This window comes from Pseudoliparis swirei, chromosome 17 (assembly GCF_029220125.1).
Source record: "Pseudoliparis swirei isolate HS2019 ecotype Mariana Trench chromosome 17, NWPU_hadal_v1, whole genome shotgun sequence".
NCBI lineage: Eukaryota > Metazoa > Chordata > Actinopteri > Perciformes > Liparidae > Pseudoliparis > Pseudoliparis swirei.
The window spans coordinates 17,725,672-17,748,001 of NC_079404.1; the positions used below are offsets into that span (position 1 = coordinate 17,725,672).

The 22,330-nt window shown below is 45.0% G+C and overlaps 1 protein-coding gene across 1 annotated transcript; it reads right to left on the reverse strand.

Annotated features, from left to right (window-relative positions):
* Window positions 1-290: 290 nt before the first annotated feature.
* Window positions 291-20,069, reverse strand: atl2 (atlastin GTPase 2). Its single transcript, XM_056434831.1, has 14 exons — window positions 19,962-20,069; window positions 12,539-12,684; window positions 11,954-12,196; window positions 7,015-7,146; window positions 6,747-6,851; window positions 6,591-6,641; window positions 6,426-6,482; window positions 6,030-6,122; window positions 5,603-5,741; window positions 5,365-5,492; window positions 4,962-5,018; window positions 4,798-4,869; window positions 4,189-4,620; window positions 291-2,358 (listed from the first exon to the last, which is right to left on the reverse strand). Exons 1-14 carry the CDS (start codon window positions 20,032-20,034, stop codon window positions 2,239-2,241), a joined length of 1,848 nt encoding a protein of 615 aa, XP_056290806.1. The 5' UTR covers window positions 20,035-20,069; the 3' UTR covers window positions 291-2,238.
* Window positions 20,070-22,330: the final 2,261 nt, after the last annotated feature.

Consider the following 22,330-nt stretch of genomic DNA (forward strand, 5'->3'; position numbering starts at 1 on the left):
TTTACATTAATGCTAAACCTAAGCAGCAGCCAAAAGTATGGAAAGTAAATCTTTTAATTGCCTTCAGTTTTGTCCCATAGGCTCCAAACCTGAATACCTTGCAGACAAGAAATAGGGCTGAAATCACACCTTTACATGGCTCTTCAGGTAAGATGTGAACGTTTTTTTTGTATTGTGAAGAACTTTCAAGACGAGGCATACATCTTAAAGTGTGAAGAAAGAAAACTCAATGTTCATATTGCTTTGAGTCTTTTCCCCAGAAATAATTCTAAAATACAAAGGAGGCAAAACACTTGAATTGAGAGTTTATTCTTAAGGTAACATTTTATTCAAAAATAAATTACCGGCGATATCTTTAAAAAGGCAGATAAGACATCGTCTCCGACCCACTCGTCACAGGCAGAAGATTTTCCTATCAGAATCCAAATATTCACAACACGTTTCTATTAACATCTATCCTCATGAAAAGGATATAAACTAGAGTAAACCCGACAGCAGCAACTTATTCTTAAACAAGCCAGACTGTTAAGTTGATCACCAAAACAGCCATCGTCAACCGATTCACAAGAAAATGTATACAAAGTTTATTTAAATATTTAATCAAACATGCCCGGTTTGTTTATGTAACCACAGAACAAAAAAAGAGACTGTACAGTTTGAGACTGGTGCACGAGGTGAGAAATGTGGATGGACTCAACGAAAGAAAAACTCAAACGGATGAGGAGCTGTCGAATAAAGTGAGAAATAAAGTCCGGTAACAAACTCGAGAGAAATAACGAAACATTTCACTTTGTTGCAGAGTTAGATTTATCAAGCTTTCCTATCCGACTGTTAAATATGAAGCTGGAAACGGGGAAAATCTGGATCATATTGTTTTCTTCTTAAAGCACCGTTGAAGCTCAACAAGTAGCACGTTTGTTTGCGTAATAGTTTTTTTCCACTTTTAAATCTTGACATAAAACAAACGATCAGCTGCCATGTTCATTATTGAGCTTTAACTTTCACTCGGCCGGCTGTACATTAACCCGACATGTCGAATAAATTTAACTCACTCAAGAAAGCAAGAGCGTATTTTGCAAACATTTTAAACTCATCCTTTCAAAGATGTTATTTGAGCTAAAAGTCATCTCTCCAACTAAATAAAGCTTGCAAAAGCAAGAATCGAGGTGTTAAAACGGAGGGTCTGGAGCAGCTTTAAAAACGAGGCGGTGGAAGATAAAACGCTGGAAGCGACCGGAGACCCAACGCCAGACTCTACAGGCTGTTGGCTTAATGCGACAACAGTCGCTCTCAACACCATGCGGACGCTGAAGGCCAGATAAAACATTAGTCCTCTTCTAAAAACACGTCAAAGATCATCCGAGAGGCTCGAGGCGTCCTACAGTTCTCTTCAGGATCACGAAATATTAAAGGACGCACAGACGTCTAGAAGCAGCCGGAGCCCCGCGGGGCATCGGGGCGCCTGGTTCACGCACCTTCCAAACATAATGGGAGAAACCGAGTGAGTGGAGACAGGCAGGTGGTCGAGGTGCATGTCAGGAGGAGAAGAAGAAAAGTTCTATACAGCTCAGATTAGGAGAAGACAGATTAACCCGGACAGACGGTTTAAAAAAGAAATCTTCTCCAGCTCGTCCGTGACGGATTGTCAATTTACTTTCAGTTCAGAATCAATATAATCCATTTCCTGATATAACAAAACCAAAAAAAGACCCGACAATCACCTCACTATTAGTCGACTGGTCACTTGTGCTTGTGGGATAATAAACCGGCTGAAGAGAAAGTAAACGGAGCCCCGACTCGCAAGACAAAACCAGTCGATGCACAGAAAAGTGTTTCAGTTTGCATCCTGTGTTGAGCTTCCCTGAATGGCAGCGCAATCCTGAAGCGAGTGCAGTCCGCTACCAGCGTGTGTGTGTGTGTGTGTGTCAGCCTACAACAAAAGACACATCTATCACAGCATGGCACACTGGAGAAGGTGGCGGTCCTTCAGGTCCGGCTTCTCTCCTCCGTCCTCTGGTGAACGTGCAGTTTCTGCTCTGAGGCACTGGGGGGCGATGAAGAGCAGGTCCACAACAGCAAGTGAAGCTGGGGCAGCCATGTTGAGACGATATGGACGTGTGGGGTGGGGGTGGGGGGGGCAGCTCTGGTGTTGAACTAGTTCCACAGTTCTAGGATTGAACACATCGAGCGAGGGCAGGAGGACGATGAACATGACGGGGGAGATGAGGAGGAAGAGCGTCAGTGAGTCTTTAACTTGGTGTGCTTCGAGCTCGGTTCCGTCAAGCTGGCTTTGATGGAGTTCACCACCGTCTGTCTGACGTTGTCTTCCATATAATGTTCACTTAGCGGCTTCAAAACCTGCAGGAGAGACAGAGGATTTAGTGTGAGAACAAAGAGTCAACAAAAACAATAAGTATCTATAAAAGAGGACAAAGAAACTGAAAGAAAGTAGGTTAGGGAAGAAAAAAGTTTTAGGTCAAATAAAGAAACTTAGAAACACAAAGTGAACCACAGAAACACAACAAAACCAGGAAATAAAAAAAATAAAAAAATCAGTCATCCGAGATTATTAACAACCGTTCGGGCGGGCATCATGTCGTTGAGGTCCCGAGATGGGCCGGGTCTGGCCCAGCAGGGTTCGGGTACATGCAGTGTCCAGGGGATAAAGCATACGAATCCAGCCCCATCGGACTGATAATTAACCCTCGAGAAGCCAGCAAACTGCACAAGTTTTGATATGAAAAGGAAGTTCAACAGGCTGTCGGCCCGCAGCTAGATCATCTTCTTGTAGTTGTTGTTGAGAGGAGACAGAACTCCTGACGGGAGGGAAGGGAGGAGAGGGACGGGCCAAGCCAGGCGGCCGCTGACCGGCACCAAGAGTCTGGAAAACACCTGAGAGAGAGAGGGGACAGCAGGGAGGAACGGGAGAGTTAAACCGAGGACCGAGAGGAAGACACTGGAGCAGGAAGAAGGGTGTGTGTGTGTGGGGGGGGGGGGGTGATCGATCCAAACGTGTGAGGAAAAGATTCAGTGGAAATAATAAGGTTAGAAAACGAAAGAAAAGATGAAAGGCTCAGAACACGAGGTCGAAGTTGAACCATAAAGTTGAAAAAGAGCGAGGCAGCAGGAGGAGAAAAGTAAAAGGAAAGGAAATGATGAGGAAGATCAGAGAAAAGTGAACCAACACCCCTCACCTTTCTCACCGTCTTCTGTCAAGCGGAGAGGGAGGAAGAGACAAAGAGCAGAGGAGGAAGGGAGGGAGGAGAAGTCAGAGGAGACAGGAGGCTGCGTTTGTGTTGAATCACAAACACTCGTGAAACTACAAATGGTTCACAGGGGAACAGCCCGGCGACACGCGTGTGCTCCTGCGGGCCGACGGAGCGCTGAGAGGTGATTCAAGAGGGGAAGTTCAACGTGGACACAAAGAAATTAAACTGATGGAAGGACTCTCGCTTCTCTAGGAATTGTTTTAAACACCTAGAAATGAACAAACTACAGTAGAAACAATTGGCACTAACAATAAATAAAACTATTGTCATTAAATCTGAAAAAGAAAAGGCAATTTAAATGTCAATCACGTAAAAACCTAATTTGTCTTAAGCTTCGACCTCGATAACATTAAAGTTACATCTTCTTTAATCAAACACACATGTCTGTATTGCACAATGTGCCCTCAGCGCCCTCTGGTGGACAAACTCTGCAACGTCGGCCCTGACGGTTAACTACCAACAAAACAATTGGAAACTATTTTTCATAACTGATTATTTTAATTAACTATTGAGCACAAATTCCAAATATTTGGTTCCAGCTTCTAAAATGAGATTATTTGTTGCTCGTATTAATAATTATTTACACACAATTCATGCGCTAATAAACTTGAAGACGTCGCCTTAAATATCGGATAAATCGATGACAATAACTGAAAACCTAATGTCATAGATATTGTCCCTATGTCGCAAACTTGCATATCTTGAGCTTTTCTTAAGTGTAATATCTTGTTACTCTTCTGAGATGAGGTGAGATCGGCCCTGATATTTGACACATTTACTATTGTCAGACCTTTTGACCTCAAGTTTATCAGTTTACCAAATATAACAAAAATACCTAAATGACAAATTACCATTCAAGCAGCACAATATCTGTTCTGGTGGACGGACACACACACACACACACACACACGGGACCCACCTGTTCCCAGAGCTCCTCGGCCACCAGATCTATCATCGTCCCCACCTCCCGGAACTCCCCGGAGTACTTGACGTAGGCCCAGGCGCAGAGCGACAGCAGCGCGGCGCCCATGAACAGGTTGGCCAGCAACGCCACGGTGCTCAGGCCGACGAAGCCCGTCAGCCCGGACACCACGTAGGTGAAGAACATGAGCGCGAAGAGCGTGGCGGGCGTGCGCGCCGCGTGGAAGATGTTTTTGCCTTGGTTGTGCTTGGAGAAGTTGGCGTAGGCGTCGTCCAGCTCCGCCTCCAGCTGGCTCTGGTAGCGCTGGCAGAAGTCGTCGCCGCCCATTTTCTTCACGGAGCGGAAGAAACGCACAGAGTGCTCGCGAAACTCCCCGTGGCAGCGCTCCAGGTCGGCCGGCGCCATGTACGGCTTGTCCCCCCCGCAGGCCTGAGGGCGACAGCAAGACCATGTGACCGACGGAAGAGGCGGAGGCAACTGCAGCTGCACGCCGGCGCATTTCGGCGAGAGATCCGATAAGTTAACCGATTCCGCCAGTGTGCCGCGAGCTTCTTCTAAACACGACGACGAGCCGATCACAATCCGTGGCGATCAATGCGTCCTCACCAGCTCCATGTTCTTGCCGTACATGTCTCTGGCTCCTGCCACAGCCGTCAGGTTATTGGCTTCTGCTGTCGCCTGACAGACAGGAGACGATGGTGAGACTCCAGATGAACCCCAAAAAAGGTGCAAACCCAAAGATTAATAAGCGCCCTCAGACGGGAACCAACCTGCAGCATGGACTTCGGGTGCGGTAGCTCCTCCCCCTGGTAGATCTTTATGTAAGCCTGCAGGAAGTACAATACAGTTTCACACCAGTGCTTCTACAGCCCGGTGGGTTCTCTTTACTCATTTGGGAGGACATGTTGTACATGTGTGAGGGTTAAAGACAAACTGGACTTTGAAAAGATTACGCAAAAAACTGTCTTACGTCCACGTGTTGTGTTCATGCAGCGACTGAATAAATGGAAAGTTTAAAGCTGGCCAGGCCAAAATCGGATGGCAGAAAAACTGAACCTTGTTTTTTGTGGTGCGTCTTCACCTGGATTATTGGCATGTCTGCGTTTATGTAAACTCAAGCTTTAGTTGGTGTCAGTTTTTTGGGTGTTTATCAGTATTAAAACCATGCAGGACCTTGAAGTACTCCAGGAGATCTCTGCACGTGACTTTGTTGCCTCCGATCTCCTTCTCCACCAGTCGGTCCGGGGCCAGGAGGAGAGGCACCAGCTTGGCCAGCGCCGTCTTAAAATCATCATCGATGTCTGAAACGCACAAAGCGCAGCTGGCTCGTCGTCTGAAACGTGACGTTACCGTCCAGCGTGCCTCAGCCGTCGCTGGTCTTCATCAGCAGTCCATGTTCCCGTGTCCTCACCTTTCAGCCTGCCGTCAAAGTAGGGGTTGGTGGCCACCTTGAGGCCCGGATGTGGCAGCAGGAAGCAGCCGATGCTGGAGAAGCAGGAGTGGATGTGCTTCCTCACGTTCTGCAGCTCTTCGTGTTGGTTCTGTTTCACCTGAGTCGGCAGACAACAATGGGCTCACAGTGAAAGTGTGTGCTTTTTCCTTCTCGTCATTAGACCGACGTGTGGAACGTGTACACAGACACGCCGCGCTAAGCATATTTGCGCACACCTGAACGGACGATGAGATAAGTGGTTATGAAAAAGAGGAGCGACACGTGTGTGACGGGAGGAGCGAATACGAGAGCGGCAGAACAAACTGTCAGGCAAATATCAGGGGAGAAACTTATTTCAACAAAACGACAATCTGCATTTTCAAATTGATATAAAAGTTATTCTCACTTGTAGTCTCTTATTCAGGAAGTTGTTGCCTCCTTCCAGCCCGTAGTTGTGTTCATAAGGATAACACCAGTCCCGAATCAGAAACATCAGGGACTGAAACACACCATCCAACATCACAGACGGTGAGGCAAGTAACCCCGCGGATAACAATAAAGGTTATTGATCACTTTATGGTTGTGGAAACAGCATTAATGCAAATGTTTGTTTTTTTACTTATTCTCCATACGATTCCTTTTTTCGAAATTCTACAGGTATGTTGATAATCTCCTAATATTCTAATGGTTGTTATTATAAAACTTAATAATAATAAAATAATTCCATGGACATGATGCATGTTCAACACCATGTAGCATTCAGGCGACATGCATGGTCCCGGTCAACAAGCGCAGTCGGTACCTGGAAAGGTTTGAGGTAGATCTCTTCCATTGCCAGGCGGCCATATTCTGTGAAGAGCTAAACGAGAGGAAAACAAATTACAATCCGGTAACGAGAGTTACTGGAACGTTGGTGCTTTTTCCCCCCCAGAGAAGAAGAAGAGGAGGAGGAGGAGGTGACACCAACCTGCAGGTGCTGCAGGTCGTCCTCCTGTATGTTCTGGGAGAGGTTGTACACCTGACAACAAAAGAAACAACATGAGACATAATCGTGAGAGATTTTAAGAGAAAGAAACGCGGCGGCATCTTTTCCACCAGAGCGACACACGCCTTCAGGTCTCACCTGCACAGAGCTGGTCATTGTGCTGAGGGCGAACACGGTGGCACAGTCCTTGATGGTGGACTGGCTGTCAAACGCCCCCTGAGTGTCAACGAGGAGCACGGCAACCTGTTGGGACGAGACGCAGCGCATGTGGAGTCCTGCGGCCCGGAGGCCGAGGAGGGCCTTTGTGTTTCTGATGGAGATGTTTGGACTGACGTGCATCAGGTTCCATGTGAGCTTCATTTCCACATGAAGCTCATCGGGACTCATTGGACCGATAACCGTTTACCTTGCTGCCATCCGGCTTGTCCACCACGAAGACTTCGCTCCAGATCTGGATTCCCGTGGTTTCCCTCTCGCAGCCTCCTCTCCAGGTGAACCCCGTGAGGGGCTCGTCGTCGCCTCCCATCCACGACTTGCCCTGTAGCCGAAAGGAGGAGACAAGATGAGGAAAGAGGAACATGTAAATGGATTGTAGTCCAGAGAGATTCTGTGTATTTTAATGACCAGAGAGAAACTTTGTTTCATGCATCCGTGTATATTTCCAGATTGTGAAATTTGATTTGCAAAAAGCATCGATCCTGGTGATCGGTTTGACGGAGCACCAACCACCGGGCCACTTTTTGACCAGCCTTAATAACTAACCAGTGCAATGTTGACAGAGAAAGTAACGGCTAACTGGGATGAGTATTACACCCCAGTAAAGGTCTAAACTCCTGTTCTTTCTTGAGCCAATTCAATCCACCATTGGCCACTGCAGCGTCACACGTTATGTCATCGTCCTCGTGTTCTCACAGTGTACACAGTGACAGGTGTGACCCAATCACTCGGAGACACTCACAGAAGCAATGTGCTGCAGCACGAGGCCTCAACTTGAGACGCAAAACAAAGCAGTGGAAGTATTGCTTGCTCATCTCGTCAGTCTTTTGATTTACAGATCATTAAAAGCGCCTCATCCCAAAAAAAAGTTGCGATTTAAAAAATACCAAAAAGTGAACTCAAAGCAGCACATTGTGACCTTCTAGCCAACATGTGAGGAGATCCACCTATACCACAAATAGGAAACAAGCCTCACCTGGCATGCAAATACCGGATTTGCAAGACAAAGTGTGCATGAACAGTGATTATTGTGTGCGTACAATACGACATCCGTGCCGAGGGCCTCATCACTATCTTACGACAGAGCTGGAATGGAGTATGTCATTTGGTGAGAATGGAGCGGCAGTCCAATAATAACACGACTGTGACAGTTGAGAACTTTAACTTCTGGATGCAACTCAACCAGTCGGAAGAAACAAGATCAGTATTCAGAGAAAAATGTGAGCATGTGCAGATCTGGTCCGACTGGCATGAATGCCCACGTTCAGGACAGCTGTGAGAGATTACAGTGTGTGTGTGTGTGTGTGTGTGTTAGAGACTATGTGCAAGTGAGTGTAAGGGGATCTTGGCTCCTTCTGAAGGACTAGTTGTTGTTGTTGTTAAGTCACAGTTGTTGGATGAACGAGCTTGTATATGTGTGTGTGTGTGTGTGTGTGTGTTTTACGACTTGGTGTTAGTCAAAAAGCCAGTAACCACACAGGAAAAGTAGATGTGTTGGACTGAAAATCATATATTATTATTATTATATTAAAAGTTCCCAAACTCTTATTATGACACTTAAACATACTCAAACTCTCCTTCCCAGAAGGTTGGGACCAGTTCAACCACCCTGCCGTATTGTTGAGACTTGCTGCACGTTTTAGACGTTTTACTTGTCGAGTAAGTTTCTCAGGTTGAGACCAGACCGCGTGTTTGCGCGTCACACTGGGAGACACATGATCCACATGCATACCCGCAAACTCATGAGGGGTGAAAAAGGTGACAACGGGGGGGGTGCAGGTGACTTTATTTTTTTGTCACCACATCCACGTTGTTTGAAGCCTCAAAGCTTTTAGAACCACAACTAGTCATTTTATTGTTCTGACCACAAATCTAAATAATGATAATAAACAATTTAAGAACAAAAGGTCCTCCGCTCTGACTCAGCCCTATAATGATAGTAATAACAAATATACATTGTCATTATATATAATATGGTTAAAGTCATTCATGAACTTCCTTTTGTTTGTTTTGCCTGAACAGTCCTCATGGACTTCTCCCTGAATCTGTTCTGTCTCTACCTGTTTGTCACGATACTCATATTATAACTTCTATACATATTACATACCTGCCATAAATATCATGATACCCGATACCAGAATTCAATACAATAAAAACAATATGGTACCATAAATACGAGACTGGTATATTTATCTATAATAGTAATAAATAAAACATCTGTATGGTTCACTTTTTACCAACTTTTTCAACACTTAACAAATGACAGTAATATTAGTATTAATACAGCCAGATATGAATGAAACTACATGGTTCCATCAGAGCATTGATGATCCACTATGAGGCCGTTAGTCTCTGACCAGATGATCCACTGTTCATCAGGATGAGCAGCTGGAGAGTTACAGAACTTTACAGACTGAAGCATTTCACTTCTGGCATCTTTGTATTTGTTAAGCCGAAGTCTCTAAAGCTGCGCCACTTCTCTCGCTGTGAGCTGCGCAGCGCAGTGTGCGCAGACAGCTCGACACGGAGCAGCGCGTGCGCTCTGATCGCTCTCTTAATGAAGTATCGATACTAAAAATATGCTAAATCACATCGTGTTTAACGTACGGGTACTTTGTTAGCATCGCTACACCGTGCAGCGTGACAGCAGCAGATGTAGCGGACTAACATTCAAGCTAACCTGAACCCCCAAACGCTGTGGACATCTGAACGCTGATTGGCCGAGACGCGACACGTCCCATCAAAGATGTTTTATTGCGAAGAGCAACACTTCACACTTTTCTCCGCGTCTCACTGCAATCTCAACGGCAGCGGGCCAGGTGACCCCCCTCAAAACAAAAACTCTTCGGATCTCCACGATTCACGTGGATGACCTATTTTGAGTTCAAAACGGTGAATTTCACCGAAAGGTGACAAGTTTGCAGGTATGCACATGATCCACATGCCAGTGCTGTTGTAATCTCATCTGCCGTCTGTAATTATCCAGCCAACCCGATTTCAGAATCTCTCCCGCCTGTGAATCTTGCACAACATTTGAAGTGCCGGAGGAAAACCGAGTGGTTTTTATGTTCACGTAGCTCATGCGAACGCACAATCCGCAAGAAGCCTTTCACGATCAGGACAAGTGTGAACAATTCCTTCTCCCGATCTCACTGAAACCGTGTCCCAGGCGATGAATGATAAACGTATCCAGACAGTTTGCCTTCAGGGCGATTCACTTGGGAGCAACTGCATCACAGTGCATTTCAGGCCATGTCTATGTAAACAAGACCATCACCGGCTCAAATTAAAACTCATTAAAGTTCAGATTTAAAACATCTTTGTTATCCTATTACACCTTTTAGATATCACTTAAACATAATGAACCGTAGTATAATGAAGCAATATCTAAGCTAGGGCTGCAACTAACGATTATTTTGATGTGGAGGCGGGCCGTAGTTTGGGGACCACTGGTTTAAAGTCATGGAAAGGTCCTGGAGACCCACTGGTCAGCATGTGGATGAACCTGTTCACTGGTCAGCATGTGATGAACCGTCACAAACAGACTGACAGCTTTCCTCTCCTGAGCAGTGGTCCCCATTTGGACCGTCCCCCTGAACAATATCAGAGACGCGTTCAGATTTATTATTTTTTTTCACCTGGCCCGCTGCCGTTGAGATTGCAGTGAGACGCGGAAAAAATGTGAAGTGGTGCTCTTCTCAATAAAACATCTTTGATGGACGTGTCGCGTCTCGGCCAATCAGTGCTCAGATGTCGACAGCCTTTGGGAAGTTAGGTTAGCTTGAATGTTAGTCCGCTACATCTGCTGCTGTCACGCTGCACGGTGCAGCGATACTAACGAAGTACCCGTACGTTAAAAACGATGTGATTTAGCATATTTTTAGTATCGATACTTCATTAAAAGAGCGATCAGAGCGCACGCGCTGCTCCGCTCCGTTAAATGGTGTCTGCACGCACAGCGAGTCGTGGCTTATCTCCGTTGCCTTTCTCCGTGGAAAAATATTTTCCGCTATCCGCCACGGAATAAATAACCACGTTTTCTCCGTTATACTCTTGTGGAAATGCCACACACGTCGTGACATGTAGCGCCCTGGTGTCTGGGGTCATAACGTCACCCGGAGGCGCACTTATCTCCGTGAATGTCTCCGACGACGTGAATGACTTCCGCATCCAGCGCCATGTGAGCAGCAGCAGCCAATTAGATTCATCAACAGAGGAGCAGCTCAGGGCTGATTGGCTCTCACAACGCAGCGTTCGTCTCTCCCTCCGCTCTTGTTTCTCCTGCGCCGCTCTGCGCTAAACTCAACTTTGTTTATACTCCGCGACTTATTGAGCGCCGTAATAATCGCGCGACACAACGAATCGATAATGAAATTCGTTGCCAACTATTTGATCGATTCGTTGTTGCAGCCCTAATCTAAGCTAAGTCAACAACCATGTGAACTGTGAAAGATAACACTCCAGCCTGTGTATGACTAAAGGTGCGTTCACACCAAAAGCGGAATTTTTTTTTCGCGCGACTGAATTGTTTCGCTTTTGGTGTGAACGCAGACGCGTGTGGCTGCGATGGACGTGATATTTCGGGCCAATCGGCTCTTGAGTTCCGCTCTCGTCGTGCTGGAAACGGAAGTCTTTCAGGCGTAACAGTCACTTCATCGGTGAAAGTGACCGAGCTGAGTGAGCCTACGGGTGATGTCATCAACCCAAACACGAGGGCGTTAGTGTGTGGGATGTCCACAACAAGTATAAAGCAGAACTAGTGGTTAGCTATTCTGGTGGATGAAGGAGATCATAACGGTCTTTACGGAGACGAGACACGGAGATAAGCCCCGCCCCTCGCGGAGCATCTCGACGCTCATGGCTTGAACACGGCGAATGGTCGAGCGAGTAAACTCACGCGTTTTGGGCGACGCGAAAAATAGTTTCGCTTTTGGTGTGAACGCACCTTAAGAGGAACATATGAGAAAGTAGCAGTGCACCAGTGATGTCAAGATTCTTTTGTCCAGATTATAAACCTAATAGTATCTGCAGCGTCACATTAATCATGTATTAAATACTGGACTGAATAACTTTCTCTTGTAATCCCCACAGGCGTTGAACCGGAAGGAGAGCGCCGCATCAGATCTCACCTGACTGAGCATGTAGCGCAGCATGAAGTCCAGCAGGAAGGACTTGCCCTTGCGGAAGGCCCCGGCCACGGACACCACCACCACGTTCAGGTCCTTCACGTGGTCCTGCAGCAGGATCCGCTCCAGCGCCGCGGTGTCCAGCTCAAAGCCGTGCTCTTCCTTGTTGGCCAGGACGATCTGGATGGGCTTGGGCTTCTCCTCCTCCTCCTCCTCCTCCTCCTCCTCTTCCTGCTCCTCCACAGCCTGAAGACATGAGTTTGCAATCAATCAGTGGCTCTCCCTCTGGCACCGAGAAAGCATTTAGGCCGTTACGATGATGAGGCAGGTTTCACGGAGGAAACGGGGAACTGAAAATGACAACGCTGAGGTCAGCAGTCAAAGCGTCTGGGGAGTAAATAAGGTGAACACTTTCAGGAGCCCGACGCACCGCAAAGACACGGCTTATTCAACGATTTTCAAATGTAAAAACATACAAAAAGGCTGAATTATTGTCCACAAAATAATAAAAAAATAAACGTTCTGCTTCGAGATAACTGAGCTTAATGTGGTAAACAAGCTGGTCGTAGACATACAGAAACACTTTACCTCTCCTTCCAGAAACTCATCTGGTGAGGAGGTGAGGTTTGAGGCGGCGGCCCTGGGGAGCAATTCATCCTCCAGGTGCTCGGGCCTGGTCAGAGGAGACTTCAGCTTATGCCGAAAAACGGGGACATCTTCCACACGACTCGAGCCTTTTGATCGACAAACAAGAGAAACAGATTAAAATACACTGCTTAGATAACATCATGACGCATGTTAATGTACAGACTACAAGCGAGGAGGTGGCAGGTTTATGTGGCAAGATGTAAGAAAAAAAAACACCAGGATTTCATCGTCATACGTATGTTTGTTTCGAGAAGTTCAAGAGAAGGAGAAATGCTTTCCAGCTTTCTGTGCTGGTCTAAATACCGTCTTCCACTCTGGTCTGCCCATCTAGGTCAAGCTCAAAAATAGCCGTGTGCTGAAAATGATGACAAAGGGCAGGCAAAGAACGGGACAGAAGAATAATAAGTTCGGGAGGGCGGCGTTTTAACATTCTTCTTCTCAGTCTTTCCTTTACATGTTGCCTCTAAAACTGCACAACACCTTCCTTCCCCCCGTGGAGTGTGATGAACCACAAACGAGTAGCTCGACTTAATGGACGTTAGTTCTCTTTTGTTGTCGGTAAATTACACGAAGTCCATGGCGACTTCGTAAAATGTCTCGTTTTGTTCAACACTCAAAGTATATTCAGTTTATAAGAGACCTTTGAGGAAATTACACTATTTGGGAAGCTCATTATTCTTTAAAATAACACAAAAGGATAATTTGGTATTGAAAACAGTTTGATTCATTTTCTGTTAATAGATAATCAATGTATTCTAAGTCATAAACTGCATTTAAAAGTAGTAAAGAATAGTTAAAATAATCTTGTGAAATACATTTAAATGTTGTTAACCTTTTATAGCCAAACCACTTTTCTACATCGAGTAGTTTCCAGACATCTTTGCCGCTTGAACAAACATTTCATGTTTACATTATGACTGCTAATCCAGTTTCCTAGGCAGGAGTACGTGTTTTTTTTCCACACTCATTTCCAGGTCAAGAAGGAATCCCTGGTGCAGGATGAAGAGGACACTCCCTGGAGCACAAACTAAAATGACGTCCACAACACATTCAATTACTCATCTGGAGGACGAGTGCAGGGACAAAAGACACACCCTGGACACTCCACCTGTTTCAACTGTAAGAAAGCCAACACAGAAGAAACTTCAGTGGACACAAACCGCAACGGGCCCGCTCAGACCCATATTCACCAATTGGCCACACAAATGCCGATTAGGGCTGCTATAACAATACATTTATAACTAGAATGGGCACTCGGTAGAGCGCATACCTTCGCATATCACAAGGTTGGGCATTGAATTATGAACATGTTGGCATTAGTTGCATGCCAATTGGATAGAAATTGACCGTGCTATGGTAAAAAGAAGATTTTGACCTTTCCATGACCTTGACCTTTGACCCGATTGATCCCAAAATCTAATCAAATGGTCCCCGGATAATAACCAATCATCCCACCGAATTTCATGCGATTCGGTTTAAAACTTTTTGTTATGCGAGGAACACGCATACAAATAAATAAATAAATGGCGATCAAAACATAACCTTCCGCATTTTCAATGCGAAGGTAACGATGATGGATTAACCTGCCGATTGTCGTACGGTATTCATTCCCTAAAGCCCAAGCTGACATCTGCAAGTTAAAGAACAGCAGCCCACCTCACAGTTTAGAATAAATCAACCAATCATTTCCGCTCTGATGTTGGTAATGATCTAAAACAGACATGGGCAAACTACGGCCCGCTGGGCGTTTTAATCCGGCCCGCCGGACTTGTCCAAATTATTGTAAAAACCCATGGATGTGTAAAAACCTCATTCATTACACTTTTCCCCATTTCCCCTACAATACCCTAGTTTCCCCAATAGATGGCGCACTACTCTAGACACATTGACCTTTGTTGGAGCGTAACTTTCCTGCCTCCGTTTCCATCCTTCGGTAAAAATGAGCGGACCGAAGAAAAGAAAAGTGGACATTGAGTGCCGAGTGTTTAAAAAGGAGTGGAGAACAAATTATTTTTTCACTGAAGTCCGATCAACGGCAGTATGTCCGATATGCCAAGAAACGGTTGCAGTTTTCAAAGAGTACAATCTCAGCCGTCACTTTGCTACGAAGCATGCAAACTACGCTAGCAAGCAGTCAACGCAAGAACGGGCGGCTACTGCTCAGAGGTTGGAAGCTAATTTACAGACTCAGCAGAGTTTGTTTCACCGGCAAACTGCGATGCAAGAGTCAAGTACCAAGGCAAGTTTTTTGCTGGCATTCAAATTAGCAAAGGCTAGCAAGCCTTTCTCCGAAGGCGAGTTTTTGAAAGAATGCCTGGTAGAGACAGCAGAGCTCGTGTGTCCGGAGAGCAAAGGCAAGTTTGAAAAAATCTGTTTATCACGCAGGACAGTGGCTCGCCGTGTGGAACTGCTTGACGAAGATATAGTCAGCGAATTGAACAAAAAGGCGGAATCCTTTAAGTTATATTCACTAGCACTGGATGAAAGTAACGACATCAAAGACGCTGCTCAGCTCCTAATTTTTATCCGAGGGATTAATGACAGTTTTGAGATAACGGAGGAGCTTTTGAGCATGGAATCGCTGAAGGGGAAAATGCGAGGAGAGGACTTATTTGAACAGGTGTCTGCTGTCATCGAGAGAATGAAGCTGCCTTGGAGTAAACTTGCCAGTGTCACCACGGACGGATCGCCAAATTTAACTGGAAAAAACATCGGGCTGCTGAAAAGAATCCAGGATAAAGTGAAAGAAGAAACCCCTGACCAGGATGTTATTTTTCTTCACTGCATCATTCATCAACAATCGCTGTGTAAGTCTGTATTGCAGCTTAATCATGTCGTGGATCCAGTTGTAAAACTCGTTAACTTCATACGAGCAAGGGGGCTCAATCACCGTCAGTTTATTACGTTCCTGGAGGAAACGACGCGGATCACCAGGACTTGCTTTATCACTCTCGTGTCCGCTGGCTACGTTTGGGGAAAGTGTGCCAACGAGTGTGGGAGCTCAAAGAGGAGATTCGCTCGTTTTTGGAGCTAATGGGGAAATCCCCCGAATTCCCTGAGCTGAGCAACACGGACTGGCTTTGCGACTTTGCGTTTGCTGTGGACATATTGTCACACATGAATGAGCTGAACGTTAAGCTGCAGGGGAAAGGTCAGTTTGTGCACGACATGTACACAAATGTGAGAGCCTTCAAATCCAAGCTGATTTTATTCTCCAGGCAAATGTCAAACACATCTTTCGCTCATTTTCCCACACTGGCCATGCAGAAAGAGGCCACCCGAAACGTGAACAAATACTGCAAATCACTGGACGACATGCACCGAGAATTCTGCCGTCGGTTCTCTGATTTTGAAAAAATTGACAAGTCACTTCAGCTGGTGTCCCGTCCCCTGTCACAAGACCCCGAAACAGCACCGCATGAGCTGCAGCTGGAGCTGATCGATCTTCAGTCTGACTCCGTCTCACAGGAGAAGTTCAAGTCTCTCAAACTGAATGACTTTTACGCTTCGCTTGACGAAGCCACGTTTCCAAACCTCCGGAGGACGGCACAGAAGATGCTGGCATTGTTTGGCTCAACCTACGTGTGTGAGCAGACCTTCAGCGTCATGAACATCAATAAAGCCCGTCACAGATCCCGGTTAACTGACCAACACCTCGGATGTATCCTGAGAATTGCCACAACAAAAATAACTCCAGACTTTGATGCACTGGCAAAAAAGGGGAGACCAACACTGTTCTCACTGAAATGTGAGTTTCTCTACTGTGTTGTATGGAAAGTTTGGAGGAGCGTCTTTTAATTAAGAGCAATGTGCACATTTACGCACAGCAGCGGTACAGTAGCTTCATTAACACGCCGCACATCGCCCTCAATTTAAAGACCCCTTTCTAGTTATTTAATACCGTCTATCTCTCAGGACAATCCGTCCATTATTTAACAGGGTTTAAAACATTAGAAATAATTGAGCTTGAGTTTTTCGTTGGGTATAAATATGTTTTGAATGTTGAAAGTTATTCCATTGATCTTTTTCCAATAAATGTTGATTTCTTTAACTTTGCACCTTCAATTTAAATGTATAAAAAACAGACGCAATCTCCAGGTTTGATAAATTACATTGTGTGTCAAGAAAGTCCTGGCCCGGCCCCTCTGTCAAATTTTAGAAACCATTGCGGCCCGCAAGTCAAAAAGTTTGCCCACCCCTGATCTAAAAGGAAGGGGGTAATGTAAAAACCACAGGTTCTTTTATTTGACTGGTTTAGACCTCCAAATCAAATGTCTCCGAGTATGACAGAGCAGCAACAGCGTTGGAGCTTCACAAAGCTATCATCACAAACAGGGTCCCAGCTAGAGAGCAACACCAGCAGGAATCACACAACATGGAAAACAAGAGGATACGGTACATCTTTTTCAAATGACATATCCAACCAACAGAAATAGTCCTCCACACGGTGCACGCCGTCTATCGGCTCCTCCCAGGAGTGACGGGGGAGAAAAAACAACAGCAAAACGGATCAATAACAAACCGAATCAATAAGATACCATCTCACTTTCACTTACTATCAGCTGCCTCGACTATCAAACCGACATCCTGTCTTAGGTGATGTTCAAGATCCAGGCGGTGACCTTGATCATTTCAACACCAATAGTGTTATTTTCTTCGATTATCCATCCTAGTTGTGTGCGTTTTGGGTTTATGTTCTTTGTTTTAGTTGAGTGATGATGGCCTCTGGGCAGGAGGGCCGTTGTGAGTTCCTCAATGGGACAACTGGTAATGGGGGCATCTACAAGATAAACTTGTTGGCGCCGCTTATCCCCGAAGGAAAGCAGCCGTGCGCCGCCCTGCCGTGAGCGCGGAGCGGTTACAGAACTCTGCTCCGCACACGAACCGGCCCGGCAGACTTCATCGGTCCGAGGCGGTGCAGGATCACAGCGAGTCCGGAGCAGCTCTCAGCAGGATGAAGTGGCTCAGCCTGCAGCCACCGAGGGAACCGCACAAAGGCACCATTCTGCTGGGACCGAGAGGAGTCTGTGCTGCAGCGGAACGTGTGTGTGTGTGTGTGTGTGTGTGTGTGTGTGAGAGAGAGACCAAAACACAATAAGCATGCACGGAAGCACAACAGCATGTACAAAAAAAACTCATTATCTTTGCCGTTATGCGCCTTCACAGCTCCACGAGGATAAAGTGGCACCGTCCTTTTCCTCGGCTTGAAGCAAACGAGGGCAGAACTAAAATTAGCTCCATTCCCTCTCATCTTATGGAGACACCGAGCAGATGTTAACTGGCCTATATATGTATATTTATTATCTTCTTTTCTTCTGCACAGCGTACACTCATAAAGTTGTCACGGGATAAGATAAGTTTGTTTAGTGCATCGCGCACACAAAGCATGAAGCATCGCACACAAACACACACACACACGTGTGGGTCTATCTTTAACTTTGCATGGCAGGAATAGAGTGCAGGCTAGCCCTGCGTCCCAAATCAGCGCTCCCTTCCCTGGACTCCTGCACTATATCTGAGGAAGACTTTGATAAGTTCATGGACTACTTAACTTAACCAGATGTTTAAAAATAGAAGCCTTCACCCTTTTAACAAGAGATTTGGTGGAGAAATGAAGACAGTAACTCAAATACTCTGGAAGCAAGATGTTCAATATTTGCTGATGCACTGACAGTTTAAGAGTTGAGAAATTCACGCTAAAGATGTTTCTCTACTGTTGCAATAATTGACAGTGCTTTTCAAGCAGGGCTTCAACACCCTCTCGTCACATCACGACGATGCATTTTGGATTATTTGGGAAAAAAAGAAAAAAAACATGCAGAGTCTGAGTGAATGAAAGCGGACGATCTATCCAGTGTAGCCTGTTAAGATGCAAGTACACAAACACCAACGCACACCAGCAGGAGACCTGACACGGCCTCCATGGACACATTCAATTGCAGCAAGCAGAACAATTTTGGCGCCCGTGTGAGGACAAAGTGCAGATTAGGAGCTGCCGCCGTTCGTGAATGTTGTACCCAGTCAGCCGGTCTGTATGAAAGTGGACATAAAGGTCATCGTGATAAAAGAGGTCACGCCATATCTCAGTGATGAACCCTGGGGAGGCCGACAAGTTACTGTTTACTTGCGAGTCTGAACAAGGTTGAGAGAAAGGTCACGTTACCAGAGGGTGGGCTGGGAATCGGCGAGGAGCGTTTCATAGTTCAACGTCATATGAGAAGAGGAAACTGATATTATCGTTTTTCTTTTAAGATGGTAAAACATAATCACAAGTAACATAAGTTAAATTATGTTCTTAAATCAATTATTTGCTTGGTGTATAAAACGGATTCGTTTGTTAAAAAATAATATTACAAAAAAACACCTGTCACAAGTTCGGAGAGCCCACTTGATATTTTATTTTACTTTAGCAGTCCGAACCCCAAGGCTGTTGGATATGGCATGAAGTCTTCTGCCTAATTTGCTTGTTTAAACAACTCATTGATGATTGATTATCAAAGTTATTGTGGATGTTTACGCTGCCGACTTTCAGTCAATCATTATAAACGAGGTGCAGGCAGTAGACTAACAGTTAAGCTTAAGAACCGTGACCAAAACAATAGTTAACACGTTTACTTTAAAAAGCCTGAACATATGAGTTACATATATACATGATATCATTCTAATAAAGTGCTCCAACACTGTGTATAGTCATGTTCAAGAGGACAACATTAGCCTCGTATTCACGTCGATAAGTCTAAGCAGACTAATAATAGTCCTTTTTAAATACATCCGCGCCATTAATGCCACGAAGAAGATTACCGCGCTGCGTTGAGCAGAAAGCGGGGGAAGCGCAGCGCGGCGGGGTGTTCAAACTCCAGAAACCCCTCCGCACTTCGAAGCCCGTTCCGGGGTGACCGCGCAGCTCCAGGCCGGTTCAGTCCGCCGGCTGCGGGCCAGGTGAAAGCGACGGCCCGGGACGAATGAGCCGACAGGTGTCGCGGGTGAATTCTGTCCAGAGTCGCTTTCACGCAACTGTTTGTTTTTCCTTAGCTCAAGTTACAAAAAAGGGACACTAAACACGTTATGACAAAAGCGAAAAGCACTCACCGACAGCATGTTACTACCGTAAGACCACTGCGCGTGACGGCGTGTTTAAGAACTAATGTTGGAGGAGGCACATTCTGGCACGGGGTACCATATTTTTCGGAACACCGGAGGTTTCCAACTGACAACAGAAGCTAACGGAAAAAGCGAATTCACCCCTTCAGAAAGACAAAGGAGACCAAAGCGAAAACTAAATACTTGTTTTAATCCCCCGTCTCTCAGCTCCTCAATAGTCAAACTTTCGCACATCTACTCGACAAGTCCAACGACGGTTTACCTTCGTCGGTGACTCGGCTTTTGCAGTTGGGCTCGAAGTGATTTCTGCTCCTCAACCCGCTCACCTCCGCCATCTTGGACTACTGAAACCTAACGTGGCTGACGTCAAAGGAGCTTTTTTCCCTTCTCACGCTGTCTGCCGCCCCGAGGCTGCTGCGGCTGCCGGGTCAAGAGCGCAATCCGCACTAGTCGGCGTGCAAACTATTTATTTCATTTCACAGAAGCAAAACTCGAGTTCTTTGAATCAAGAGCACATCTTATTTTATGTATACAGCAGGTTTTTTTGTATCAGGTATATGAAACAACCTGTTACATTAATCAATAAATATTCCAGCACTCTTTGCACAAATGTATTCTTGGTTACAATTGAGAGAAACCTGACATTGTATGTTGTTATTCATTGGCCTATTATGTTATTATCTTTTTTTTACTCGCGTGTATGTAGGCTACAGTTAAATGCTTTTTTGACCTATCTTTCATCGCTGTTGTCCTTGTTCTTAGCTGCATGTTTATTTTGTAAGTCGCTTACAATGAGAGCAAAGACATGTAGGTTTTTTGGGGGGAGAGACACAAATTACACACTTTACTTTACTCAATTTGCAGCTTTTAGGCCAAAGGAAAAAGGGATTAAGTAATTGTTCACCTGCATTTTATTTAAAAATATTTGTATTTTTTATATTTCTGTCAGTGCAGAATGGGACACATGTTTATTTACCAGGGACCATATAGTGATACACATTTGTACTAGTTATTGTGTTTAGCTACAGCTAATTCACAGCCCTGATTAAAACTCACAGAACTTTAACTACATTATGTTCAATATTTCTCAAGATCACGGTGTTTACAAATATCCTGAATAAGTTGCACATAGGTCAGGCTTCGTTAAAGGAAAATAAATACAGTATAAAAGGGAACATAACAAAAATGACCACATGTGGTGTGGTGCAAAAATAAAAATAAAATAAATAAGCAATACTATAATTAAAGTTTAACACTCAAAATCTCAGCTAATGTGTCATCACCAGGGCTGTGTGTGTGATTGATACAGTTGGACTGATAATTGTGTCTCCATGGTGACACAAACACCACAAACCAACCACAGTGTGTCTGTCATTTGATTTATCTGATGAGTTCATAGTTTTTATCTTCGGTAATTTGGGTATTATTGAATGATCACCTTCCTTTCTATTTGGCGCTATAGAAGAGGCCGGATACACATTCACAGACAGGGTGGAACTTTATTTCTTCTTTTCTGTTGTTAATACTGCGGGCCGGTGACCAATTTGTTTGTTTCTTTTGTCATCCACTTATGACACCATCATCAACATTATTATTTTCCATCCCAAGAATGTGAGATAGGAATCTTGTTTTTCTGGATTGCCAGCAGCACGCCACACTCGAATTGTTCTGTTTTATTTGGGTTCCGGCGTAACACACATGAGCATGCATTGCAAATCAAGACATTTCATACAGACATTCATGGTCTCCTGAGGATGTCGTTGACAAGTATACCTTAAGGTTCAGTTGACCTTTGTGATTTTGAGTAAGACAGCTATTGGACTATGAATTGTAACGCAAAGCTCCACCGACCCGCCAGCATGCCAGTTTGTTTAAATGTGTATTTTATTAGTTATCAATTCCTTCACTGACTCACTGTGAGGCGTGGTTTAATGTCTACACGCTGTACAACACTTCCTCCCTTGGTACCCCGATGAAGGTTCATTCTGCTCTCACAGGCCGAGATAAGACTTATCTTCTGAGTTTAGCCAGATATCCGGGATGAAGTGCTGATATGTTGTTCTCCACTTGCTCACTTTATGGTCTTTTAACTCTCTGGATGATGTCTACTAAACAAAATGGTCGTAAAAGCTCTTCACCTTAGTGGTTAAACTGACTTCATGTGTTTACGCAGCTGTCCAGCATTATGTTCTGTTAAAGATGCGAACAAAGGGGGGCGGATTTTTACTCCAGGCCTTGTAATCCTATATGCCAGATTACAGTTGGCTGCTGAGATTTGGTGCTCAGTTTGCTGCTGGGGAAAATATCTGTTTACGTTAACGTCATTATTGAACACATTAAATTTGAGGGAGCATTTCTGTAACAAATTTCTATGCATTCCACTCAATAGCGGAGAAAAATAAATAAAATGCAAATGTCATCCTTACGGTGGCGCTATGGAAAAGTCAGAGATCATCACATTTAGATTAGACTTCAACCTCTGGGGATCATTAATTGTTTCAATAAAATGTCATGACAATCGTTATCTATTTGTATCACTGTGTATCACTTGGTATCTTTGAAGATGTTTTATACTTCGTTATACTCAGACGGTAAATGAAAACTGGAAAGAGTCTTATTACTGTAATTCCT